The sequence below is a fragment of the Mesitornis unicolor genome, unplaced genomic scaffold (assembly GCF_000695765.1).
Source record: "Mesitornis unicolor isolate BGI_N332 unplaced genomic scaffold, ASM69576v1 scaffold384, whole genome shotgun sequence".
In the NCBI taxonomy this organism is placed as follows: domain Eukaryota; kingdom Metazoa; phylum Chordata; class Aves; order Mesitornithiformes; family Mesitornithidae; genus Mesitornis; species Mesitornis unicolor.
In genome coordinates, this window is record NW_010181839.1 from 1,606 (window position 1) to 28,882 (window position 27,277).

General features: G+C 43.1%; 1 protein-coding gene across 1 annotated transcript in view; it reads right to left on the reverse strand.

Moving 5' to 3' along the window:
* Positions 1-662: 662 nt before the first annotated feature.
* The window catches only part of KTN1 (kinectin 1 (kinesin receptor)), a gene marked incomplete at its 3' end in the record, with an annotated part of 46,142 nt that continues 19,527 nt past the window's right edge, over positions 663-27,277 (reverse strand). Inside the window, exons 13-42 of the mRNA XM_010183542.1 lie at positions 27,051-27,141; positions 26,665-26,733; positions 25,892-25,929; positions 25,684-25,774; positions 23,325-23,393; positions 21,958-21,992; positions 21,743-21,833; positions 20,782-20,850; positions 19,882-19,919; positions 19,182-19,272; positions 18,951-19,019; positions 17,170-17,207; positions 16,568-16,658; positions 16,383-16,460; positions 15,448-15,485; positions 14,358-14,448; positions 14,186-14,254; positions 13,740-13,777; positions 12,710-12,800; positions 10,933-11,019; positions 8,986-9,075; positions 7,845-7,925; positions 7,188-7,277; positions 7,006-7,098; positions 5,649-5,720; positions 5,118-5,201; positions 4,836-4,919; positions 3,328-3,411; positions 1,954-2,046; positions 663-729 (exon numbers count right to left, since the gene is read on the reverse strand). Coding sequence (XP_010181844.1) covers positions 663-729; positions 1,954-2,046; positions 3,328-3,411; positions 4,836-4,919; positions 5,118-5,201; positions 5,649-5,720; positions 7,006-7,098; positions 7,188-7,277; positions 7,845-7,925; positions 8,986-9,075; positions 10,933-11,019; positions 12,710-12,800; positions 13,740-13,777; positions 14,186-14,254; positions 14,358-14,448; positions 15,448-15,485; positions 16,383-16,460; positions 16,568-16,658; positions 17,170-17,207; positions 18,951-19,019; positions 19,182-19,272; positions 19,882-19,919; positions 20,782-20,850; positions 21,743-21,833; positions 21,958-21,992; positions 23,325-23,393; positions 25,684-25,774; positions 25,892-25,929; positions 26,665-26,733; positions 27,051-27,141 — 2,210 coding nt within the window. The remainder of the gene's footprint in view (positions 730-1,953; positions 2,047-3,327; positions 3,412-4,835; positions 4,920-5,117; positions 5,202-5,648; positions 5,721-7,005; positions 7,099-7,187; positions 7,278-7,844; positions 7,926-8,985; positions 9,076-10,932; positions 11,020-12,709; positions 12,801-13,739; positions 13,778-14,185; positions 14,255-14,357; positions 14,449-15,447; positions 15,486-16,382; positions 16,461-16,567; positions 16,659-17,169; positions 17,208-18,950; positions 19,020-19,181; positions 19,273-19,881; positions 19,920-20,781; positions 20,851-21,742; positions 21,834-21,957; positions 21,993-23,324; positions 23,394-25,683; positions 25,775-25,891; positions 25,930-26,664; positions 26,734-27,050; positions 27,142-27,277) is intronic.

The window sequence follows — 27,277 nt, forward strand, 5'->3', positions numbered from 1 at the left end:
TCCCATAAGTGACAAGGAAGCTGATTAGAAAAACCAAATGGTCTATTTTTAAATAGAAAGCAAAGGAGTCTAAAGAAAACACACAGAGTATGTCTGAGGGTTTACGCAAGCATCATTTCTCCAATTTGTGGGTTGGTTCTAGTACCCAGAAGGAACAAATACGCTCATTTTCGAGCATGTGTTTTCAGGTCTTTCTTAAAAAAAGAGACACTGTTGCTAGGTGGAAGTGGCTGGAAGACTTTCTTTTTTAATCTGAGAGCTATTTTAAGCTGGGTTTTTAGGCTTCTAGGGAAACAGCTTTTTGTTTCCCCCTAAAAAAAGAAAATGTAGCAAAAACGGCTTGGGGAAGAAGGTAAAAAAAATGTTCTAATTCCAGCCTCTACCAATGGCTACCTGTCAAGAGCACTGTTCAGACAATTAACGTATACTTTACTAATGAAGGCTTAATTATGGGTTTATTAGGACTGTTTTTTCCACACTCCTGTTCAGAATAAAGCAGTGGATATTCTGGAGGAAACCTGGTTAAGGTTTCACAGCGCACCCACGCACCCACAGCAGAGCAATGTCTGAGCCAGAAGGGTTACGCAAGTTAAGGCTAAAGCAATTAAATCAAACCAGCAAACTCGGGCCACAGCAGTGACACCCGGCTCAGGAGGGCTCACCGGTGTCATCACTCACAAAGTGCCACATCAACAGCATCACTGTTGTGCTGTACCACTTGGATAAGCCCTAAGGGCAGAGCAGAACATAAGCAGTTGGGCACTGATTTGAGGAGGGCTTTTTTTCTCCAGCCTGCTGCAGACAGGGACACGGAGCATCCAACTATCACCGTCACCAGCTGGCATCCTGCTGGTAAGGCAGGAGAGGGCCAGGCAGACCTACCGTCCCTCTCACAGGGTTGGGACATCCACGGTCTCACAGGCCCAGCTGCATCCCTGGCTCAGACACGGTGAGCCCACAACTCAAGGGTTGTTCACCATCCAGGAGCGATCGCTCTGGAAAAGCCATTTCATTTCTCCTAGAATGACTACAAAGGCAAAGGCTTTCCGCAGTACTCCTCAGAGGACTTCTGGCTTCCTTTCGCAGCTGATGAAGCTACTTCTTTTCAGCAGCTAAAAGGAGTTGATACAAATTATTTGTCCTACCAGCAAAGTGCTCCTCTCCCCCTCAAAGGACACCATTTCCTTCTACTCCATCCATCAGAAGAAAATGGGTAATGAGTTCCACTGACACCACTTAGCTGTGTAAAACATGCTGGGAAGGTGTCTGCATTAGCCTTCCCCTTCCCAACTGCCTTCTGGAAAGCTGTTCTGAAGCTGGTGTGAAAGCTCTCGTTTCCAGAGATGGAGAAGCCCAATTGCAAAGCCACGACTCAACCAGTTGTAGAGGTGTTGACTTTTTCAGGTCAGCACTCAGAGGAGACCTTCCCCGCCTTGGTGTTACCAGGCAGGCGAGACTGCCTCCTTTCTTTGGCATTACAAACATCAGCAAGTGCCAACCCAAGCAAGTTAACGTTTTAAGCCCATTTAGTAATCTGCAGATTTATTTTCAGCTTTCCTTCTTGAAGGAAGAAGTCTGGGGATCTTTCCTGGACTCCTCACTAACCCAACCCAAACCAACCACCTGCTGGAAGCCCAGGTTTCACGTCCAGAATCTGTTCCTTTCCTCCTTGCAAATCTGAGCCATGGGAAAGAGGTCACAATTCAGATGACAGCAAAATTCCCAAAGCTTAGAAAAACATCAGCATCCCTGATATACAGGGGACATGACCCTCCAGGACATGACCCTGACGAGTTGTAAGACAGGAATTTTCATCAAGCTTTAATTCACCATCAGCAGCACACATCCTGCTCCTTCACTGGACCTCACTTCCCAAAGCTCATACAATGCACGAAATCTGCACTGTCCCTGAGCATGGGCTCAAAAAAAGAAAAATCAAACCAAAACACTCACCGACTCTGTGCAGACATCGCTGTTTTCAATAACATTGGCAACCCCAGCAACTTTTCCAATTTCTCTCTCAAGAGATGCCAAAGACTCCTGGGCCTGTAAGGGGAAAAAAAAAACCCAAACAGGGGAGGCACAACAATTAGCAAAAGCTGAGAAGCAAACCCCCATTTCTCCCAGAGCATTACACACACAGGAAATCACTGCTGAGGAGGAAATCTGTTTTATGCCAGATTTGCTCAGGGGACCAACACATTTGCCAAGATTGACATGTCTCCTTACAATCAGCATGTTGCATGTCAGCCTGTCTGCACATGAAAGCAATTCTACAGGGAAGCTTTAACAGTCTCATGTCAAGTTATTAGGTAAAAATTGTGCAGCAAATTTTTTGTGCAAGAGCAGAGGCGCAGGCAGGTCCTTCAAAAGCCCAATCATAGATCTGCATTTACATAAAATACATCACGAACCAGAGACACCAGCACAGCTCACTTCATATCTCAATATCCTGAGCAAAATGTTTTAAACACCTTATTGCAGCAGGTCTCCTCAGTTTTCTCAGCTCCTAGCAGTGCTTTTGTGACCATGTCCCTGATCCCAGGACAAGACCTCCCTCACCAACAGCTCTCCCCGCTCCAGTCCTGCAAGAACGCAGCTCAATTTCCTTACTATGCATCTCCCACAGAAGGAACAAGGCGTTAGGGAGTCTGGAGCTCAGCCACTCTGCAGGCTATTCTTGTCTCCATTTATCAATTCTCCCAGGAGAGGTTCGTCTCTGAGGTGACAGACAGCACTGAGACCTCTACTGCTTACAGATTTCCCACTCCAATCCATCTTGCAGGAGCAGTCACTGAGGATGAGCAGAGGTAACCCACCTGCTTGTCTCATCAAGCTTGTGCAGGGCTAACTTTAAAGATTTGCAGTCTCTTGGGTGATAGCCGAGTTATAACCACGTGCAAATGGGCAGATGGCTTGTAAACCAACTTGGAACCATTGCCATTTGAGACTCGATTTAAAAGCTTCAGGCAGTGGTGTGGGTGTAGGGCTGTGGGATGGGCTGGGTTTCTTTAAATAAAGACTGATTTGTCAGCCCCAAATCACCACTCATTCCCATTGGCATAAAATTACCACGGACAAGAGACTCTTTCAAAAAGGCTTAGTAAACAGAGCTGTTGGTTGCATTTTTGTCATTTTAACAGACATGCAGGTATCCTGCATGAGCTCTCACACCCAGTCCCAGCCACTTGGGGAACCAGCAAGTGGATTAAGACACCCCATCAGGCAGGCAGTCTGCTCAAATCACATATTCCAGCACTGTAAAACTACAAATCTTGAGGGTTCCGAGAACATTTACATCTACAACAGCTGAGGGTCTCTGCTTACCTTGGGCAAGTCACCAGCTACCTTCTGTCTCTCATTTTGATCAACTTTGAGTTTTGATAGTGTTTCGTTTAGCTGCGTTTTCAGCTGCAAAACAGTAACAGAGAAAATCAGCTTCCCCTCACGCACGCAGATTTCATCTGCCCCACGGATTAACCTAGTGCACATTGACTGCAAAGGAGTAAGGTTACTAACAATTATTGCACACACTGGATTAGTCAACACAGATGATGAGGTTTTACAAGGACAGTCAAGGAACAGAGACTCCATCTGCAAAGAAACGTAAAGAATGGAAACTACAGAAGAAAAGACACAGTTGGCATCAGCTTGATTACAAATGGGTTTGACTTTTAACCTATATTGCCAGTAGAAATACTAGCAATACTGACAGTGCATATGCCTCTCCGGCGCTCTTATCACCAGTCAGCCCAGACTTCAACTTAATTCACTGTAAATATGCAAAAACAGAGATTGTCAACTTCCTAATTCAGGCTAAATCCTAATTCAGGATGCCAATCAATGCCATACTAGACTTGCCAAGCATGCTACTGAACTTAAGCAGATTGTTATTGTGGTGGTTTGGATTTGTTGTTTGGTTGTTCTGTGGGTTGTTTTTTTTTTTAAATCCACTATTTTAACCCGGTTACATAGTGACAGTTGCCTGGTGAGATCAGCAGCTCAGTCTGGCCAATCAACTACTCTAAAACCCAGCAAAGACATGGTGACAGAGACAGCCTTCCCCAGTTCTGTCTCAAGAGCAAGAAAGCACCGTACAGACACACGCAGAGGAAGGATCTGGCTGCTCCTGCAGCCTGAAAAGACACGGCACTGAAACAAGTAAGAAGTGAAAGGGCTCAAACTGGAAAACCATGCATTTTGAAATCTATGGGTCTGGCCTCAGTTTATCCAAGCCCTTCTTGAGAAAACCTGGCATAGGAGCATTATTGGCTGGAGAGCATTTCCAGCCAAACGTGCTGTAACACAGTGTATGCACCAAGCCAGCACAGATACTCAGCCACATCAGGATGCCAGAATGGCTGCTGAATGGCCAGATACTCTGAATTCATGTAACGTTTGTTTTGGCCAATTTCTGTACGTACAGAGGAGGATGGAAAAGGCTCTGCGCAGTCACAGCAGACACCACAGCTGCATCCTCAAAAGCTTTGGGAAAAGAGAAAACCACACCCAGAGAATAATCCTCATGTTAAACCGATGATAGCCCAACTTCTGATGCTCAAAGTACATTATATTTGCTGTTGCATATCGATTCTCAAGAAGTTTCGGGAATGAAAGTCTTACAGACTTGGGGAAAAAAAAGTCTGAAGAACCAGACATGCTATTGTTAGGAGCAGAGAAAGAGACAAATTGTAAAAGTCAGACTACATTATTGCAATGGACAGAAATATCAAGCTGAAGAGGTTAGCAGGACAGAATTTGGATTTGGAATAAGTCTCCGCTTCATAAGTATGCCAGGAGCCTGGTTTGTGTCCAGTGGAGAACCAGCTTCTTACCAAATTTAACTCTTCATTCTGTCTTACTGCTTCAGAATATGAACCATCAAGTCTTTTCTGCAATTCAGTCAACAGATCTTTGAGCTGAAATGAAGTTTAGAGTTTTAGGATTTGTCTCCTTAGGATGCCCACTTCTCTTCTGCTCAGTTACTAGTGTGTGGCTCTGCCTTAAGGCCACAAGCATATCAACTCCTCAGCCACGGGGGCTAAGCGTTAGATTCGTTTGCCAGTCAACTTTCAACCGAACAAAAGGAAAAGAACAGTTTGGTCAATTATGTTTACCTCTCTGACTTCTGAAACATAAGTAGATCGTTCTATTTCTGCCTTTTCTAGTTCACTTTCCAAATGTTCTCTCTCTTTTTTAAGCTAGAAACAGAAAAACAGAGTTAAAACAGATGTTTTCAGTGTTTGCTCGCAGTACCATTTTCTTGATTTATAAATTTCTATCAAATACTCCATGACATTTAGAGAGCTTTTCAAATCCAGCAATTGCACAGCACAGATATAAACTGTTACATTTCAAAAAGATAACAAGAAAAAGAATCAAGCCCAAGATGATCAACAAGCAGTAGCTGCTCAGTCTCACAAGGAAAGAGCCCCAGTGGATGAGCACAGAAGTAAAAAACAGGACAAATTCCAGTTTTCAGCTTCTCTCCTTAAAAACACCGGCCAAAATATAGTTTTAAATTGCAGCCCACGCCACACTACTTGCAGGAGAGAAGTCCTAGGAAATTCAGACTTACAGCATAAGCCTAAATCACGTTGTAAGTAACAGAAAGCTTCAAAGAAAATAAACAGAAAACCTGCACGTACAGTTTCAACTTCTTTGATTTCTTCCTTTAACCTCTCTACCTCGTGCTCCAAAGAAATGACCGAAAAACGCATCTGCAGTTTTCAAGAAAGGATAAATAGATTATTTGCATTAGTTTAAGACAACTTCTCCATAACCACGTAAGCTTGCTTCTACAACTTAAAAATTTTAAGGACAAAATCACGTTGACTGTATAAAATAAGACGCTCGCTCAAATAATTCACTATTCCGAGTTCTCCATTGTAACACCTCTCCTACCTTCTCCCAACATAAGTAATCCCCTACATGCCTGAAAGATTTGGAATATAAGGACTAAGCCAAGTGTCCATCAGCCATGGTAAGGGAAATATCCTTCCTAGAGAGGGAAGACTGTCTCCATCCATGTATTAAATGCAGCCAAACCCAGCGTATTTAGCCTTATTAGAGGCTGCAAGATGGTAGCAGATGGTAGCACATCTATAGTTTAAAATCTGACAGCCTTTTATAAGCTCCTCAAATAAGATGTTTATAAGTCATCTGTTTGCTCCAGGCTCATACTCTGGCACTCAAATTTACTAAGCAGAAGTACTTCAGAAATAATTTCTTTCAAAAAAAAAAAGTTTGACCCACTTTAACTCTAGATGAAGGGAAAAAAAAAACATAAAAAGACTTTTTTCTTACCACTTTTGCTAGCAACAGAGCCTAAAAAGGAAAGCTTTGCAGGCACTTTCAACTGTAATTAGTTGACCATAATGGATTAAGCTCTACTTTAACAGCTTCCCAAAATTGTTATGATTACATGATATTTAAGTTCCAGCACAAAAAGTCTCTATCTGTTCACAAATGGATTTTGGAAAAAACCAGGTGGTTAACAGAAATACAAGCTGAGTTGCCAGGATCAGAAAAAGATATATTCCTGGGTGTGTTAATGGGACACGTACATTGCTGAATCTTTAGCTTCCTATCCCATCAGCATTAATATTACTATGTGCTACCACTTGCAAAGGACTGTGGCAGACTTGCCATAGTGGTCAAAAACCTTATGCCTGTGCTGTTCATTTGCTCTTGCTACTCTAGAGATGGCAACAGGAATAGCCACACAAATCTAAAGACACCAACAATTCCTCTACTTTTTAGGTTTTTTTTAACAGAAATCTTAGCATGAAACTGAGTATCAGAGCACCAAAAATCCTACTGTTGTAAGGAGGGATCATTCCTATTATACTGGTTGCAGACTTCATCTTTTACATCCACTGGCCACACACACGAAACCAGGCAGCCAGGGCTCTTCTACACCTGCCTTCACAGTACTTAAACATCCTCTGTGACTACAAGCAGAAGCTGCCTGGCTGCTGCGAAAAAGTAGATCTTCAGAAATACCTGTTTAAGTTCCTTCTGTGATTCTTCAACTTTTGTCTTCCATTTGCTTTCTTCCTCTTCCACGCTCCTTTGTAGCCTTTGCAAAATTCCTTCCTAAAAAGAGAGCAAGGTTTGAAAGCTTACAGCAGAAAAAAGGCAGCTTAAAACATCACAAGACACAGGCAGCCCGGCAGCCCGCTTACCGTTTCTGCCAGAACTGATTTGTATTTCTCACACTCCAGTTGCAGCAGTACACGCATTTCCTCAGCATCCTTCAACTTCTGCTCCATCACCTGGCAAAAGAGAAAAGGGACCAGAAGAGCCATATCTTAGCCAATGGATTTCAGTTCTATTTTTTATCTTATCTCTACCAGCAAGCTGGTATCATTACACTGGCAGGTCTCTCTTTCCACCCCATGCATCCACAGCAAGTGCAGCGTTCACCTACAGCTCTCAATACTCAATCACAAACTTCACACGAGCTACTGCAGTAACTCCAAGTTGCCTGAAAACAAATCCATTATGTGAAAAAGGGGACAGGTATTTTGAATTTCAGAAACACTTTCACAACTCCACAAAGTCCTTTTCAAGGATGCAAATACATTTGTGTTCAAGGTCCAATGGGGCTTTGAGCAGCCTGGGCTGGTGGGAGGTGTCCCTGCCCATGGCAAGGGGGTTGGACCAGATGAGCTTTAAGGTCCCTTCCAACCCAAACCACTCTACGGTGATTTTATGATTTCCGATTTACAAGATGGAAGTCTCTACAAAATTTTCTTGTCAATTGTTCACCAATTTGCAAGATTATTACAGAAAAATAGCCCATGCCACACACAAGGAAGCCATTCACAGTTTATGCCTACCTTGATGTCTTCAGATCCTGATGCCTCTCTCAAGTATTCTTCAGCCATCTTTTCAAACCCACATATCCATTCACTATGGCTCTGTTGGGAAAAGCATCCAGTTAAAGGTGAGAATAACCTCAATAAATCTATCTTCAGGACATTTGCCTCCCAGCTGCAGGCTTACAGAGCAGCACTTCAGTCCCCCAAGTCCCTAGAACCAACACACAGCCTGACAGCGTTGTGCTGCCAGCACCACAGTCGAGCAACAGTCCGGGAGCACGAGGTAACCAGCAAGAGACAGTTCACGGGGGCTTGGAAGCGCTGAAATATGACTGGGTGACAGAGGGCTCCCTGTAAGCGTTGGGGCTCTACAAGAAGTGTTTGAAGACTTAAGGGAATCTTTTCCAAAATCCCTGAGCAGTTAAAGCAGATGTAATTGTAGGGACCTTACCAGGAAGACTGCTTTATAACCTTACAGAAACAGTCTTTTAAAATACTATTTCTAGTTCATCAGGAGACCAACTTTAGCACATTCGAGAATTCTTTTACATATGAATATTCAAAACCTCGAGACATTACAAATGAAACAGACCTCGGTTTTACAGCCTCACTTCGCATCATTCACACGATCTAAACCAGACAAACCCAGCGCGCTTCCCTCACAAAAAACTGAAAGCCACCAAGAACATAAAAACTGGAAATCAGTGGTTTTCAAAGGAACTTTGGGAATAAAACAATCCCCCTGCACTGTGTTAATTGGCAGTGAGGCAGCACAGCCCCTCTGGAAAAGGGGGGCAGCCGTTATCTGCACAGCAGCCAGGGAAGATGGATCCCCATCATGTCAGACAGGGAGGAACCACACAGCAGTCTTCATCCACCTGGAAAATTTGCTCTCTGTTAGACACAAGATAACGCAGGCAGATGAAACAGATATTGGGGCAATCAAAAAACCAAGATATTAACTTTGTTTTGTTTTAACACTTTTCCTGAAGTAACCGCTTTGCCTCTCTGCTGCTGGTATTACTACAAGACACTCTGCCCCAGGATTTCTGCAGTGGGACATGAGGGATCTTTGGGGACATGCTCCAGACTGCCCAGCACAGCAGGACCAGAGCTCCCCAACCCTCAGCAGAAGAGTAGGAAGAGCCACTTCTCTTACCACATTGGAAGGAAGAGAGACTTTAGGGAACAGCTTCTGGAGTAGCTGGCGTGTCTCCACCTCGGCAGCTTCCAAGTGCTGCTGCTTCTCCTAAACCAAGAGGAGAGGTCAAATGAAACTGGGCAACACACCCCACAGACCTGGCAATAGCCCCTTCTACACCCAGAGTAACTTGCTTAACCCAGAAAGCTATTTTTTGAGAAAGGCTCTGTAGTCTAACATTGCCAGTAAATTGCTCCAAAAATTGGCACTTCATTGCTTCATAATTTGGCCTTCAAATTTGTTCATGCTTTTAAGCTTTTAAGCTTTTATTTTCATTAATACGTCCTCCAATCTAGCCTGTTTGTACAGAAATTACACCATCGTTCACAACACAACACAAACTACACTGTGCTGAGAAACTTCATCCACGATCACACCAACCCTGCCACTCAAGTTGAACCACCTCAAAACAAGAACTTTGTTGACTGACCAACATTTAAAATCATCCATACTTATTTTAAATCATTTTAGTGGGGGGCAGGAATCACCATAAATCAACACCACGACATCAAAACCAGAGGATTAAAGTCAAAAGGAAACTTTGTGTTAATGCACATTTGAACCAGGCCAAGAAAGCAAGATTGTCTTCTAAATATTATTTTAAAGTATTCAACAGGGAGACCCTTACATCCTCCTTCCCCAAACCTGGATGCAATGGGAAATAATTATTAGAGCTGTGTGACAATCTCCAGGTTCACTTTGCCATTGCTCTGCAAATATAAATACGTAGAGCCAAGGGCACCACAGATCCATCGCTCCATGTCTTTAACATTAAAAGCAGAGCAGCCACGGGACATTTGCTTGCTGTGCTTGTGGCAGATTGGTTTAATTTAGCCATGCAACACTCAGGCTCCTGTAAAAGTTTTAATGCAGAAAGCCTGAGCTCCTGTGCAAAAGGCAGCTTTCAGGAAAAATCCTTTAGTAATATTTGGGTTTGGGTTTTTTTCTTTGACATCAGTGTTACTGCGCCTTGCTGCTCTGAGTTCCTCTGCTGCAAGAGATCGGTGGCATTAGTAGGCTGAGATTCAGAGACGGGACAGGAGACATTAGGTTGTGAAGCTGTGCTAAAGTGTGTTAGTTTTCAGCAATTTAGGAACCACCGAGAAGTGGCAAATGGCTGTTTGGTGAAGTCTTCGACTGCAAGAGAAAGCAGGCAAGCGTTAGCGCACAGCAAAAGCAGGTACACAACTGCTCTGAACGCAGGGCCGAGCGAAGAGCAGAGGCGTCTCCGAAACACAGGCGCACAATCCCAAACAAGAGCTCCTCTGCTTCCAGCTACCCGAGTGGTGCTTTTCAAGTGATTGAGGCTTTTTTTGAATTCTGCAGAGTGACAACGAACACCAGATCAGGCTCACTGCAAATGCAAGCTCCTCTCAGAGCAATTCATGCCTGGTATCGTTCTGAACTACAGGCTCCAATGGGACTTGTCAAACTTCGTATCCAATCAAGGAAGTAATTCACAGCTGTGGTGATGCCTTTTTCCTGAGAAGTTCCTAGGGTTTTTTTAAATAATAATTTAGTCCTAGCTCTTTACGGATCCAATAACTTTATCCGAGCACAGCGAAAGCCCAGTAGGTGAAAGCAGGTTGCTCACCAGCACAGTTTTTTTTCTAGAGCTCCCCACAAAGAAAAACAATAAACCAACACAACACGATTCACAACAGCTCTAACAATTATGCAAACAGAAATCAAAAATCAGCATGCCCACAAATTAAGGGAAAGAAAAACAATAAAAGAAACCTAAAAACAACAGGAAGAAGCAGAGGTGAGAGTATATGAATGATCACTCAGAACAGACTACATTTAAATTGCAGTAAAAGTTAAATGCCTCCATTTCATTGAAAAAAAACAGCTGCAGATCTGCTTCTAGCTTAATGTATCGTTTCTAGCAGTTAACATTACAACCTTGGCAATCTTGTTCACTTTGTCCTGCAGCAATTTTTCAGTTGATGCCAATGCTTCCATTGCTTTCCAGTTTTTCTTCCGAAGGTCCTAATCATTTTTAGAAAGAATGATTTCAGTTCAGCCAATATTCAAACTGTTTCCACTTTTACTTCAGAGATAGACTTTGCATTACATTCCACCATTTGCATTTAAATGCTGGTTACTGCAAGATGATTTTGCTGGGTAAGACGACATACACTAGCAAAAACAAGTGTGATGTTCAACAAGTTTGAATGAAAAGGGGGGAAAAAAATGCCAATTTCTGCCCAACCTGCCCCCAACGTCCAAAACTGATCCATGCGTTACTGCAGGGCGTTATCGCTACAGCAACCCCACACTTTGACTGCACTTGTGAGAAGAAAGAAGGAAGTTTTCAAAAGTAGTGAGGAACACAGACACCAAACCACAGATTACACAACAGAGTGTTAGGCATGTCGCGTTGCAGAACCCAGCGTGGACCCCAGCATACGTGGAGGTGGACACATTGATGCCCCTGATCTCGCAACCAGGTCCTTGTGCCTCAGCCCTAACCTACTATGGCAAGGCTGGTTTTAGAAGCACAAAGCTCAGGGCCTCGTTTTGCAGCACGTACCCATGCAGCTCTCTCCACTGTGCCCAAAGAAAACTGGTTCGCTGCTCACCAGTGCCCTCTTGGGAGGTTTTGGGATTTCACCAGTGGTGAGGACACCCCAGATCCGCATGGAAACACCACCGCGCTGCGTTCCTGGATCTTTCTTGGCGAGGTCGTCAAACGTGTACTCCACAAGACGTCAACATACAGGCTCAGTTATGAGGCTGAGAGCTCTTATAAAAAGAGCCTCTAAGCTCTCATCTAGTGAGCCTCACAGGGAGGAGATTATGGTGCTTGGGACTTAGATTATTTATTTTCATTTCAACCCTCAGAGCAATCTGCTTTAGCAAAGGGCTGTTCTGAAAGGCTGTGTTAATTCACCATGCAAAGTGGCACCCAAATCCTAGTGTGTACCTATACTGGTTTTACTTTTCCACTTTCATTTGCCTGCTATCCTAAGGGCTGTTTCATAGGCCAGAAAAAACAAGATTGGATAAAATTGCAATGTGGAAAGCCAGGACCTCCAGGCATGGTCTGCCTTTAGCAGCAGCCAGATTTCTGCCTGCACCATGAAGGGTACTTAGACCTTGCAGTTCCCCAGGAAACAGGCACACATATGTTCTACCTTTCCTGCTCATCTGTCTTCTGAGGATACCCAGCCACTTTCCCTCTACTTTATTTCAGCTCTTAAGCAACATTACTTGCTCAAAAGCTCAGGTTCTCAATATTTTTCTTGTGCATCTTCCTAATACTGTCCCAATTTTAAGCAGTAAGGCTTATTGCACAGTATTCATTGGATTTTATAGGCTATCAAGGAGAGCCAGGTGAGCTAAAACCCTTGTATTTCAACAGCTTTCTGGCATATAACCTAAAAGATGCCATTCGCTTGCCCTGCACAGGTAAAGTATTATTAGGAGGTAACTTCACAGCTCTGATGCAAGATACAATCTTTACTTCTACCCACAAACCACCCATACTACACCATCAGCAGCTGCTGTCAAGGAAGGCTCACTGTCCTTCACCTCCTTGGAAAAAATCAGGATTAGTCACTCTTAGGAATGGGAAGAGTCAACAAGAGTTGGAGCAGTAAAGTTGGGGATTTTGGTTTGGTTTTGGTTTTTGGTTTGTTTGGGTTTTTTTAAAGGAGTGGAGGAAGAATTTCCTTACGTTGTTCTTTTTCCTCTGCTGCTCAAAAGCTTTTCTCTGAGAGGTGAGCTCATTTTGGAGACTGGCGATTTCTTTCTCTTTCCCTGCAACCCTGAATTACCAAAAGAGCATCATAAGCAAGTCAGGAGACATTTAAGAAATTTCAAGTGAAGCACTGACATCCTTTCACATACACTAAATTGCCTTCTCTTCCAGTCTCTTTGAAAACCTTCTCTCACTGACTCGGCGGTACTGCTTGCTTCCTACTGCTCTGTGAACTGCAGGCTGCCAGAGCAAAGCCCATTGTAAAGCTGTTGTTTGCCTACAACAGGCATCTGCACACATTTATCAAGGCCACGGAAAGGTAACGCATTAGACAAGGGTAAGTCAGCCAGCCCACGCTAGCACAGCGCCACAATACAGGCACTGCCTGCTGGATGAGAGCATTCTTTTTCAAGTACCTGGTGCACAATTTAGAAGTCATTTCACTTAAAAGAAAAATAATTCAGCCAGCCACAAATGCATTACAGTGGCAGCTTGTGCAGCACAGTATAAGCCAGTACGGCATTAGCTTCCACATAGTTCTTTAGTGTGCTTCAGCTCTACGTTATAACACAATCTGCCCCTGAGATTTTCCCCAAGAAGAGATTTCCACCAAATTATTTTATAATATAAACAACCCTCTACAAAGTTAAGTTCCAAGAAAAAAGCCCGTCGCTTTTACTTGAAACGCCAACACTTAACACTTCGGACGTACAGTTGAGCTGGCATGTATTTAAATTAAAATCAATCATGGCTTGCTTACACTGTGGGCACAAGATATTGCAAGCACTGCCTGCAGAAGACCACAGCTGAGGATTATTAGTGTGAGCAGAAACATTATGTTCAAGTTTCATTAGATAGTAAATATATATTTTTTTGCTTGTTTTTACTGGCCACTTCTCACACACTGATATTGTACATTTGGCATTTACTCCATCTTTTTAAGTTTCCTGAGCAATAAATGAAATGAAGCACTTAAATACTGCGTTCAACATCTGGCAGTACTCACACTAGCCGAAGCTCCTCACTTTGGACAGCCAGAGATGCCTACAACAGATCAGAAACTCATTAGGAGCAGATCAGCAGCAAAGAGTGATGCAGAGGGCGTGATCTGCCTGGTTAAACAGGCGTTGCTGCAAAAATGAGCAGCTGCACTCTTGGCCTTTGAGGGAGTCCTGTCCGGCCTCTTTTGGCCAGGAGAGCTCTGGCTGTGATACAGTGCGTAAAGACAGAGGTGAAAAGCTAGACAAGGACACAGCAGGCGTAAGAAAGAGCACAAGGGTGCAAACTTGCACAAGAAAGAGAGAAAAAGGAACAGACAGTCAACAACCAGAAAAGCTGAAACTGGCCCTAGATTTGCATGGTCTATACAACTACTGCTTTTCCATGCTGTCCATACAAGCTACCAGCATCCCCTCTGACTTCACTCAGTAACACTGCGATTGGAAGCTGTACCTGTGTGCAATTCTCCTGCTTTAATTCTTGAATTTGAACTTTAAAACATTCGTTTTCCTTTTGCACATCCTGTTGAAAGAAAAGAGACAATATATACACATGTATACACATCGGTATACACTCACAATACATACACTCCTTACAACAAAAGACATTTCTATCTGAACTTTACCTGCAACTGTTTTACTTGGCTTGCAATTTCTCTCTCTTTTTCTTCCACTATAGCTTTCAACTTTTTCATTTGCTCTTCTTCCCCTTTCAACCTGCAGAGATGATATAGAAAGTAAGAAAAAAGGGTTAAAGTAAGATTCTGTACTAAAAAGGGGCAGACTCTCTAGCTGGGACAGTTTTCAGCAGCAGAAGATATGTAAATTTTGTATGCTCAGCCAAAAGGAGAGCACACACACACGGAGAAGAAACCACTGCACTATGGCTGTAAACCAAGAAAACTAACAAAAATACATGTCAGCTGCAACAAAATGTATTGCAAACACTTACCTGCTAAGAACTGGCCTGAAGCAAGCTAGGAATTTCCCATGTCAACTAGCAGACACATTCAGTGTGCTGATCTTAACAGCATTCAGAGCAGAAGCAGGAAAGAAGCCATTGATCACCTGAGTAAATCCTGCAGCTGAGCAGGTGCCAGGGAGAGACTCCCAAAGCTGAGGCTGCCCTAGGTACCACATACTGGCTATACAGGAGCTCTACTGGGAGAGCAGCACATTACAAGAGCTGCATTGAAGACAGCTCTTTTTGGCAGTGTCTCATACAACCTTCTGATTCAGAGCAGCCAGACAAAGCAGAGTCAGAACAGAGGAAAGTCTGGCAGCATTTCTCCATAAAACAGGAGCTGGAGAATCGGCTATTGCATCTCAGACAAAAAATGGCAAACTATCTGTTCATTGCTTTTACTGACTCAGCCACAGCCACTTAAATCCACACACTCTCCAACATGCTCAACAGAAGGAGAAATTATCACTAGACACAAGCAGCAGCAGCAGTTGCACTAGTTAGTAGAGCCCTGGGCTATCATTTACTTTCACAAAGTGTACGAGCACTACTACTTAGACATGCCAGATGCCTGCTATTACACATGGCAGCAGACACGCTGGCTGCTGTACGTCCATCGGCACCAACAGCTTATTTTAGCTAAACCCATAAAATTCTTGAAACCAATTCATACATTCCAATTTAAGATAAATGCCAGCACTGAATACAGATTATCAACAGGTGCTTGAGAAACTGCTACTAAGCATACTCACAGGCTCTCCAGGTTCTGGACTTGGGATGCAGCAGGTACCTGGAAAACAAAGCCATTCCCACTCATTTTGATGGCACAGTAAAGCTGTCAAATTAACAGGAACTCTTTGCATAAAGAGGGGCGCCACACAGGTTGCAAGATACTTGCCAAAGAAATACCAGAGATTTTGCATCACCCATTGCTCCAAGAATAGCTAAACATGTCATGGATTTTAGAAGCCAAGCTTACACACCAGGCATCCCAAACTTCACACCGGCCAATTTTTCTCCATTCCACCTTTCCCCTGGGATAAATGCCTGTCTAGACATTCACCCAAAATAAAGGTGCTCAATTTCTCCCCTTATCATCGACAAAAATACCAAACTGACCTAGGATGTTGCCTTATTGGAAAAATTCTTCCATTAAGTAACACTTGGCTTCAAAGATGGCCAGGCTCCTGCTCTCAAGCCCAGTGCAGGAAATCAAAAGACAAAATATTCTGACCCGTTGCAACTTCCACAACAGGTCAAGGCAGGAAGGAATCACAGCAAAGCCTGACCACTTCAAGAAGAGCTGCTCTGTTCAGTTACCGCAGGAGTTCCTCCGTAGCCACAGTCCTACAGAGATGCTACCTGAGTCTGGAAAGGAGGTAGTACCTAGGACACAGCTATGACTCTGCCTATGAGCTTCAGAGTTTTCAGACCAAAGCTACTCATTATGTATAGCTATCATCCAGGTTAAAGAAAAGCTCGCAGAACTTATCCACATAAAAACTAACTCTGTTCATCCAAGACAACTCCCTGCACCATAGACTACCAGTTTAGTCCAGTAGGATTTAAAATAGCTCTCTATGTTGAAGCCAATGCAAACCCTTTGAGAGGTACAAGACAAAAACCAACATCCTCCAGTTCAACTGAGCAGCACTCCCAAACCACATCCAATCTCTGCAGCCCATACCTGTTGGAGCTGTTGCAGGTTCTGCTGTTCTAACTCCTGAACTTTACTGGTTAATTGTGCAATTGTATCTTTCTGACCCTTTGGGGGAAAAAGAAAAAGCAAGTTTAGAAGTGTAAAAATAACTTTTCCACAGCCAGAAATACTGCAACAGAATTTACTTCCCTCAGAATACTGAGGAAGCTTACCTGCAGCCATTCTCCTTTCATAACGATGTCTTTCTCCTTTTCTTCCAGTAAGGCCTCCATGGTTTTCACCTGCTTCTCCTTCCCCTTCAACCTGCACCATAAACACACAGACACAAAACATAAACCCTTGCTCTTTTATCCATCTAAAATAAAAAAAGACACCCTATGCTTTGCAGCACAAACAAAAGCAGCTTATGTGATCAAAGGCACAAACACAATTCACCTGCTAAAAAAATCCATGTGTGAACACTTGCACTTCAGTCTGAGTTAGCAGAAGATGCCCTTGATCAATGGTACTGCTCATTAAGCGAAAGCAGACAAATCCTGCACTGACATATACTGCAGAGAGTTCACACACACGTGTTCTCTCCATCTAAAAATACTTCCTTCTTCCCTCCCCAGTTGGGGACACGAGGGACTGATGATGACAGTGACTCTATTCTCACTTATCCACTCAATTACAGCACAGAGATTACCTAAGTCTGCCATAGTGCCTTGCCTTCATCCTTCCATCCTGACTTGAATTTAACCCCTTGTAAGCTAATTAGTGGGGAAGCGAGGGGTACACAGGGCAGATGAGACACATTAACAACTGCACTTACACAGTCTGAAGTTCTTTGACTTGGGATGTAATCGACACCTAAAGAAAATAACAAGTACTTCAGTTCAATGCGCATGGAGCACACACACAAATGCTTTAAACTGCTTTAGGGAGAAATATGGGAAAAAAGCCATTAGACATTACTAAAATAGGCACTGTTTGTTACGGTTACAGAAGTATAAACACGCTTTTTTTGTGGAGAAAATAAGTTATGAGGAGCCAAGTGTCTTCACTATTTATTTCCTCCACATTTAAAGTGTGACTTCCAGAGCAGAAAAGAAACCAGTGCAAATGGGAACACAAGCAGGCCCACCAGAGCACCCTTCCACCATGAGAAATGAAGGAAGAAGCAGACTGTGATGATGAGAACCACCTCATTACCAACTTCAGCTCAAATCAGAGATTGTCCCTGGTCATTTAGACTCTTACACAAGCAAAGATGTTCTCTGCAATGCCAAGACTCCCTTAAATTCCCATTCTAAGGCTGAACATGGATTGAAGAAACAAGATTTAGTGGGAATATTCCCTTTGAATTTTGTATAAAAGCCTGACAGTGGCTGTGTAAATACTGGCTGTTCAAACAGCTTGCTTAGGCCTCTCCCACAACACAGCAGGAGTTTCCACATCTCCTAAAACCTCGATTCTGCTTGCAGGATACCGAAAGTTGCATATACACCACCTTCGGAGCAAGCATCCCTCATATGCAGCTTTCCCACAGACAGCAACTCTAAACTGGATTTTGTTCCAGGCTCTGTGTCAGCTCCAGGGAAGGAAAGACATACAAATAATTCCTCCATCTCCTGGGAATTTGCTTTGGAAGAAAAGCCCAAGACAGAAACATATTTTATGAAGCTTTGCCTAAAAAGGACAAAACTTTTAACACTAAGAAGAAAAGGGGGTAACATTTTTGAATGTAGCTAGAAAGACTGAGAAAAGTGCAGACCAAAAAAACCCAACCCACACACCCGACACAAACAAGCAAGCAAACTTCCTGACAGCACGATGGATTAAGCTGCCTGCAGAATGGGCTCCCTGAGGAAACGTGGGTTCCCATTGTTTTGGATGCTAGACAGCCAGCATGCCAAAAAAGCCAATACTCCTCCATTTCTGCATTCCCAACAGCTGGAGTAAAACTTATTGTGCCAAGACACGCTTTCTTTGGGCACTGGAAAGAAAACAGTCTTAGGTTTACCTGGAGACTAGATATTATTTGGGCCAGTAATTCTAGCAACACAGAATCACAGAATCCCAGAATGTTAGGGATTGGAAGGGACCTCCAAAGCTCATCCAGTCCAATCCCCCTGCCGGAGCAGGAACACCTCAATGAGGTTACACAGGAAGGCGTCCAGGCGGGTTTTGAATGTCTCCAGAGAAGGAGACACACAGGAAGGCCAACAAAAGGAGAACCACCTTCAGCACTTGAAATTTTTGAGGTACCATCCTCAAAGGATGTCCCATGGCTTCGTATTTATTACGGGGATAGTTTGCAATATGCCCAGCCAGAGCTAATGCTACAATGCTTCAAGTTATAGCCATTCTTGCTAAATTTCATACTGAAAGTCCAAAAAGCTTGGGCATCCAGAGGAACATGGTTTCCGAAGGACAGCAGTAGTTATACTACATATTTACAGCTTTATATTCAAGAATAGTGTAGCTCTACCATTGAAGAGTTCCCTTACCCAGTGACATTCCCTAGTGAACGAAAACACACTAGAACAGAAATGAGGGAGCAGCGCATCCAAGGCAAGGCTGTTTCACGCATCTGGCACTAAGATATTTTACCTGTTTCTCCATCTCAAGCTGGAAATTTCCTACTTCTTCTTTCAGAGCCTCTATTTCCTGTGTCAAAGCCTTTTCAATGACAAAACAGACAGGATTGGACAATGGAAACACAAAAACGCCACAGAAATGGATGCTACGAATTCATCACTATCGAATGCCATGCAGTAACAAATAAATGGTAGTCAGTGGCATAGACACAGGAAGGAAGGGAGGTATTGCTGAGGGAGATACCTGAACAGTCTTCTCCTTGTTCGCTACTTTAAGTATTTCAGCTTGTAAGAGTTCCTCCACCGATTTTATTTTTCCATCCTTCTCATGAATCCTTAGGAGCAGAGGAACAGCATTAGGAGGCTGAGCAAACACACAAGCTTTGGTTCTGCTACGACACCACACCACCAGCTACTGGGATCCACAGTGGGACCAAGCAGGACTGACAAATAGGAGGAATAAGACCAGGAATAGTGCAGAACAATCTGGCTTTATATAGCCAATAGTCCACATGCTAAACAGATACTATTACTGCCTAAAAGAATCAAATTAAAGTATCAGCAGTCCCTGGAATAACACACACTTCTATTCAGCCTTCATTGGACATTACACCAAAGTATTTATCAACTTCAACTACACAGAGAGAAACAAGCTCACTCCTTTCAGAGTGCCTACTGAAAAAGAACAGTTATCTGACAATACGGTGCAATTTCTTGTCTAGTCAAAGTTAGGCTTATGAAGTTAATTGCTTAGCAAAGAAGCAACTGGATTTTCAAAAGGGATTGATCTGACTTGATGCGTTTCCAAGGCGGTAATGCTTCCTGCCACACACGCGCTTCAGCCAGTTAAAAGCACATCATTTCAGAGAAGCAAAATACTTGTATCCATGGAATGAAGACAGACAGAAGTAACAATGAGAAATTAAATCTGTGCAGTAACTTACACTTTCTGGAGTTCTTCCACCAGTGATTGGAAGGAAACCTGTTCAAAACAGAGCTTCAGCTTAGAAAACAGAAGAGAGCACACCAATCTGCAAGTGTTGAGGGTAAGAAGTAGAGAACTTGGGCTCTTTGGCAATGGGTAACCTTTGTAGCAGCCTAACAATTTTATCTATCTGGCTGCTCCTGAGAAAATTAGCTTTGGGACTCCAGTTCCTTGCAAGCCAACAATACCAGGTCTACAGCAAGTCCCAGGAAAACAAAACCAACCCACCACCACCTTTTCCAGGACAAGCTGAGGTTTAGGATTGGCGTTCGATCAGCCAACCTTTTCATATTGACAATGCACACCTCTCCGCATTTATTAATGATTTTCTAGAAGTTAAGTGCTCTGCCCTAAGCTGTCCAAGCAGAGCTGGGCATCAAGGAAAGGCGTTTCCGATCAGCACTGAGTGCACATCAAGAACAATAATACTGAGACAGCATCACTGAACAAAGACACAAACAGAAGGGGGCTAAGTCACACCTGAGCAAGTGTGGATTAACAACAGAAAGCTCAAATATACATAACCAAGCTGATGCAGAATGAGCTACCTACCAGCTGTGTTTGCTACACTAAGCTGCTGGAAAAAAGCAACCCACAGCCGTTTCAGCCTGTGGTAAACTCAAACCAACCCAGAATTGCTGCTGACTGGAACCTTTACAACTGCCACATTTCTGACACCTTTGCAAACTGAGTATTTGACAGAAGTAGCAGCTTCCAGACCAACTCTGGAAGAAAACAGGATGCTTTGCCAACAGGCTTCAAAGACGTCTTCACCTTTTTCCCCTGGCTTTTGCAACCACAGCAAGATTCTTTTAGATTTAGTTTAGGTGTAATAAAAGTTTTAGATGATAAGTACTACCTGCTCCGACTGCTGAAGTTGCAGACTTTGAAGTTCCTTTCTCAAGGATGAATTTTCCGTTCGCAGTGCCTTTGAAAGCAGACACACAGATAATGAAAGACTCATTTGCTGGGGAAAAAGCGTTAAGCTTGACAGAAAAGTCATTTCTTTTAGAACAAGCGAAACACTTTGAAAGCCTGAAAAAGACCCCCTCTGCAGCAGCTGGAGCCAAAGTATTCAATGGCCTAATTATTCATTTTGGACAACTAAGAGTGGACTTCAACTCGTAGGAAGCTGGAGCCCAGGGAAACATTAAGGTGATGTGCTCACATCTTTGGCTGTTTAGTAACAGGTCAGTTTGCTAGGGCACAATCCCTCCCCAGAACAGGGGTCTCAGCAATGCACCTGGATTTTAGGGACATTAAGAAAGTGAGCACTGTCTTGGCTATGTCCAGGTAGACAGGACAGAGCTTTCCAGCAAAACCCAGCTAAAAACAGACAGGGGTTTTTGTACCACCTTTCCAGATTTCTCATTATCAGCTTCTTTATAAACAGAACAGGCGGCAACACTCCAGGAGTGTCACTAGTGTGTAATCCATATCTTTCATATTATTAACTAAGCAAAAAGATGCAAGAGCCCCATACTGCAAATTTTTACGAAACACCCTTTCCTAAGGACAGATTTGCTGCAGGTCTGATGAAGCATACATCTCTGGAGATGGATTCACCTTCTTCCAAAAGGCACCAGGTAAACATCCTAGCAAAACCTGCTCTAGACTGAGCAGAAAGAAGCACTTACACTGCACCAGCAATGCTTATGCTTAGTCTACCTTACCAAAAAGGTTCTAACCTTGTCTCCATGAGATGCTTTTCCTATACAAAGGGAACAATCTCAGACTGCACTATGAGCACTCAAACATACACTTTGCACAAGACCCCTTATCTCTACTTCCCCATAAAAAGATAGTATAAGAGATTTTACCTTCAGCTCCTCCTCTTTATTAGCCACTTGTATGAGTCCTGCCTCAAGCAGCTCTTCGACCGTCTTGATTTTATCATCCCTTTCTCTCATGCTGAGAAATCAAGAGTATTAGGAAAAGGAGTTAACCTTTGAAGGCAGTTTAGCCATCAACAGTAACCTTTCTGTCAACAGAACTAGATCTTTATTTTAGCCTCTGATTCAAAAAAGTTTCTTACCTTCTCTCCATCTGCTCTAACAAGTCTTTGTTCGCCTATAAAAAGCACAACAGGGTTATTATGAGTTGGATCAATAATGGTTTGGGATTTTAAAAACAGAAATAACTGAGAGAATCAACTTAACCAAAAGCTTAGTTACCACAGGGAAGGGAGAAAGGAAAAAATATGATGGGAGGAGGATGTCTTCACGTGTCTAATATTGACACTGGAAAGATGTTGGTCTTTCACAGGAGGTAAGAGATCCAGCCCAAAAGCCTTGATTATTTTACACGGATAGACTACAGGAGTTCTAGCAATAAAATGCTGTGGGACGCAGGATCCCAGTGATTCTAGGGAGTGTCAAGCATGCCAAGCACTGTGTGGCATCTAACCCATAGCAGCCAGCTCAGTACCTGAAAAATCTGCCTCTTTGGAGCACTTACCAAACCCACAAGCACCACTTGAGGCTTACTCAGTAGAGCATTTATGATTTCACAACACATTGCAGGAGACCACATGAGAAACGTAAGCCAGCTACCAAAAAAAAAAAAATCAGCCCCACTATTTCAGAGAGGACACCAAATCAGCCAGACCCAAGGGAATAAGGCTGCAAATCTGGTTCTCTGTCAGATGAAAAGAAGCTGCTCCAGACAGGGAACTGCTAACTGGAACACACCAGTGCAGAAAAGGAAACTAATTTCCTGTATTGCAAGTCTTTTTTTCCAGAGTTTCAGGAAGCTTTCTCATTCCACAGTGGTACAAAGTCAGGGGTGTTCACATCACCTCTCCCAGGCAACATTCACAAAGGAGATGGGGCTGAGCAACACAACAGCTTTGAACCTGCAGCAACCCGCACAAGTACCCATCAACTGGCCGCAGCAGCTGTGCCACAGGCAAAAATATAGAAGAGGAGGGGAAAAAAAGACATCTCGATATAAATAGTTTTCTAATTCCATAGGTCTGTTACTATTGGCTTCAGAATTCAACACAGGATGGAAGAAAACAAGTAGAGCAGAGATCTTACTCTGGTCTCTCTCCAGCCCAGTAAGAGCCCTCTCCCCTGGAGAAGCCGGGTGCTCATGAGATTATTTTTTAATTCTAGAAAGTTACCAAAAACTGGGAAGGGTTGCAGAAATAAGTTCTTGCTTGTGATAAGACAGCAGAAAGAAGAAAAAAAATCAACATTTTGTTTTGACACTCTTGACTAGTTCCAGATGACAGCCACAGCTGCCTTATTTGAACCCTCGTGGAAGAGAAAATACCTAAAAAGCAAGAGGCTGTGACACCCACCAGCTCAGCATGGGGTCAGCTTAAGAAAAAAAACCAACCACCTGAAGTTAAGAACAACAGAACGTATTTGATACAACCTCAGCGAACGCTGGCTATACCTGCTCAGACAGGAGAGTCTGCAGCTTCTGAACTTCACCTTGCAGAGTTGTGTTTTGATCCTTGAGAGCCTGGGAGAAAATTTAAACACAATGTCAGCTCAGAACTGCAAACTTTAACTACAGCATTTTCATTATAGCAGTGAGGTAATTAAATAGCACAGAAGTTGTTACAGCAAGTTCTTTGGAAGCTACAAAGAGAGTCCTTTCCCCTTCTTTCTTGTTTTTCTGTATTAATACTTTTGTCCTTACATTCCCATGAGAAATTCAGCTGTTACCATCTTTATTTCCTGGCAAAAAAGTCAGACAGTACCCAAGTGTGAGTGGCAAGAGAAGCTGCATTTTCCTCCTAAAGCAGTACCAGCACCACATCAAGATTTCATAGCTGCCTCTCACAGAGCACTTATCTGGCAAAGCAAAAGGTCTGGGATCACCTCTTTAGCTCTCTTAAGCTTCCCTAATGCTGAGGATGCACTGCAAGGAACCAGCAGCCCGGAGAGGTTTGCACTGCTCCCACACTGTGGTCTGACTGAAGACTGGAAAGAAGTGTCTCAGGAAGATGAACAGTCCCGATGTGGATTTTACCTCCCTTCCAGCATTCCCACAGCAGCTCTTCACAGCCAAGCTGCTTGTCTGGATTCCTCATATGGATTTTCAATTCCTCCTCTATTACTGCTTTTTGGTTTACAAAGTCTTCCTCAAGACTTGCTAGGTGCTTTGCAAAAATAAGAAGCAGGATACACGATCTATGCTTCAGACCAAAAGCCTTACATGGCCAACACAAGCAGGAAGGGACAGCAATGGTGAGGATTGAAAGAACTGCTCTGTTTTGAACCTGGCTGTTCTCTTTAATGTGCATGGGGAAAAAAGAGCATTTCCTCAGGTGGAAGCATTTGGTATAGAGTTGATCTGGCTTATGTTTGGGATCAAAGACAGGCAGAAGAAGAGACCAGAAGGGCACACAAGATTCATGCTGAGAGCATGCTATGGATTTCCACAGTATCACGATGATGACAATCTGTGTTCAGTTCCTCACTGACTTCCCAAGAACTGCTAAAATTGCCTCTCGCTGGTTTTTGCCATTACTTAGCACCGCGTTGATTTCAGCCCCAACACCTCTAAGGCCTTTTTCCTGAGTAACAGTTACTACAAAACCCATCACTCCAAAGACAGGTTAAAATGGCAGGTGAAGTGGCGAGAATGAATATGAGGAGGAATGAAGTGTTCCAGCACACTGAACACCCCAAGAGTGTCACTAGCTTAAGTCGCTCACTTACTCAAGCCTGCCACCTTTTTCCACTTCCCCTCCCCTTTAGTTTATGCATCTGTTACTCAGTACATGCCTCATTGAAGATTCAGTTTATAGCTTTATTACAAAGATCAACTAACATTGCACTTTGGTTCCTATTGTATTAATTGAGCAAACTTCTTCCTTCTTATTCTCTGAGGGCTTAAGAGAAACTACAGAGCCTTGCAAGGGACCCTCATCAACATCTTCTTGATTCACATATTAAAGTGGCACTTGCAGTTCACTACCTGCTTGCTGACACCTTTAAAGGCTCCAGGAGATTCAAAAGCCATGCTGTCTGTGTCACTACCCACCCACTCTGATCCTCGCTAGCAAACCTACTAACTTGACACTGCGAGGTTCTGAGTGACCTTTCAGCAGAAACATCAGAAGAGCAGCAGTACCCAACATGGGCTCTAAAGGAGTTAAAACGATATAGTCATCACATTTCTTCAGGAAGCAGCTGAAGTTCAGGAGAAAAAGCCTAAGGTGGCAGAGGGCAAGGAGGAATTAAGCTGCTCTCTGCACACGCCATCTAGAAACAAGTACCAGCTTTGCTGGGCAGACCCCAGATGTCAGAGCTAAAAGCTACAGCGATTTAGCTGCAGCCTTATGAGAAACAATTTAGAAGACTGCAAGAGAAAATATAAGCATTTTGACACCTACTTTGACAGAGGAAAAAAAAAAAAGTCCTGACAGCACAATAACCCAAGCAACAAAGGCTCACAACAAGGCCTTGGAAGTCATACTAGAAGGTGGATGCAGGAAAACTGCAATAGCTTTTACTGAACAGCCGCCTCCTCCTCCAAATTTCAAAGACCTCACTCTTCACAACTGCAGACACTGCACTTAACTTGTCACCCCACCTCTTACTCTGCCTCATGGTCTGCTGCTACTACTGCAACATCCCTCATTGCTCTCACCTTGTGACCAGAATGCTGTAATTTACCTTAACACCTGAAAGTCAGTTCTAGTTTACAAATCAACATTCAACTGTATGAACTGCTCTGCAACTTCCAATGTCTGGAAAACTTCCCATAAAGAAGTACAAAGGATAGCTCTTCTGTATCTTACCTTGAATTCCTCTTTTGTGTTTGAAATCTGAGCAAGTTCGTCTCGAAGCTGATCTTCAAGAGTTCTTATTTTGTCATCTTTCATGTGAATGCTGAGACAGAGCAGAACAGGTAAATATGTTTCCTCACCCAAGTCTCACATAAAAGATTGATTCAAAAGAACATAAAAGACTGACAAACACTGTTTATCAAATCCTAGAGCTATTTACCTTTTCTGCATCCTTTCCAGCTCATGTGCAGCAGCAGCCTAGATATAAAGAGGATTAACACAGACTTAGGATACATCACATGATTCAATCAACCTTTCATTCCACAATATTAAAAAGCTAGAACAAGTCATTTGGCCTCTCAGCACATGACTCGCCAACAGGAGTGAAAGGGGTAAGCCTGTCTAAACGCAATTTTAAAACACTAATATATACCAGGCAAGCAATTATGCAAAGGGAAGAAGATCTCAAAGAGATTAATTCGACAGCCAGGATTATCTCTAATTAAACACTTCATTTCCACCTCTGGAATGAACAGGCCACATAGCAGTAACAGAGGGAAAGCCTTTTGTTTGGTTTTAAAAAGGTATTTATGGCAAAGCAGGGATTTTAGTGTGCTTTTGGGGTTTTTTTTGAGGGATGCCCATGACCCTTGTATGCAAATGCCATGACTGCATATTCAAGCACAGTTTTGTTCCCTCCTGTGAAATGTCCTGCACTCTGTGTGCCTGCAAATCCAAACCAACCAACCAACTTGCTTCAGTAATTTGGATATCCAAGTAAACAGATTTTGGTGGTGAAGGAAGGGTAAGAAGTAGACCTCCCACCAGCTATAAGAACTCCAGGGAATCATGTATTAGCCCAATTTTGTAGGCTAACACCTTTAATGTGCTTAAGCACTGCTCACTTAAATGCAAATGCAGATCCATTGGTTTATGACAGAATAGGTAGTGAGAAGAGATTAAAATTAAATATTTCATGAACAACTACTTTACCTGTTCATTTGTCAGAGCCTGTAACTTCTGTACTTCTGATTTCAGGGACAGGTTCATATTCTGTAAGACCTGAAACAAGGAAAAAAGAAATACATTTTCACTTTGCATAGAGACAATATTTCAGGTAAGTTCACTCTCCAGTGCAAAGTATTTCATGTTACTTTTTGAAGGACTCTAGAGGTAATAGCAAGGAAAAATCTCAAGCTTTCTTATCAACCACTTCCCAGCATCAAGCACTGGCCTCGCCTAGAAGAACAAAATCAGAGTTGTAGCTGAAAGAGTTGTTTCTAGACCCAAAAGCAGCAGCCTTGTGGGCTTCATTTTATACACACAGCCATTGAGCCTCTCCCTATGTCAGCTGACATTTACAGATGCTTTTATTATACCTTGAGCTCTTCCTCCTTGCTGGTTAAGTTTGCATGTTCATTGCCTAATGAGTCCTCCATCTGCTTTATCTGTTTGTCCTTTTCTGCAATCCTGCACAAATGAGAAACAATGACATATCAGTACTGAAAGGTCTGGGATGAAAGCAGTACACTAAGCATCAGGCTAAACACAAGATACTGCTGGCCCTTAAGTCTGGCTCCTGCTCTAATTCCTGCTAGCAGTACAC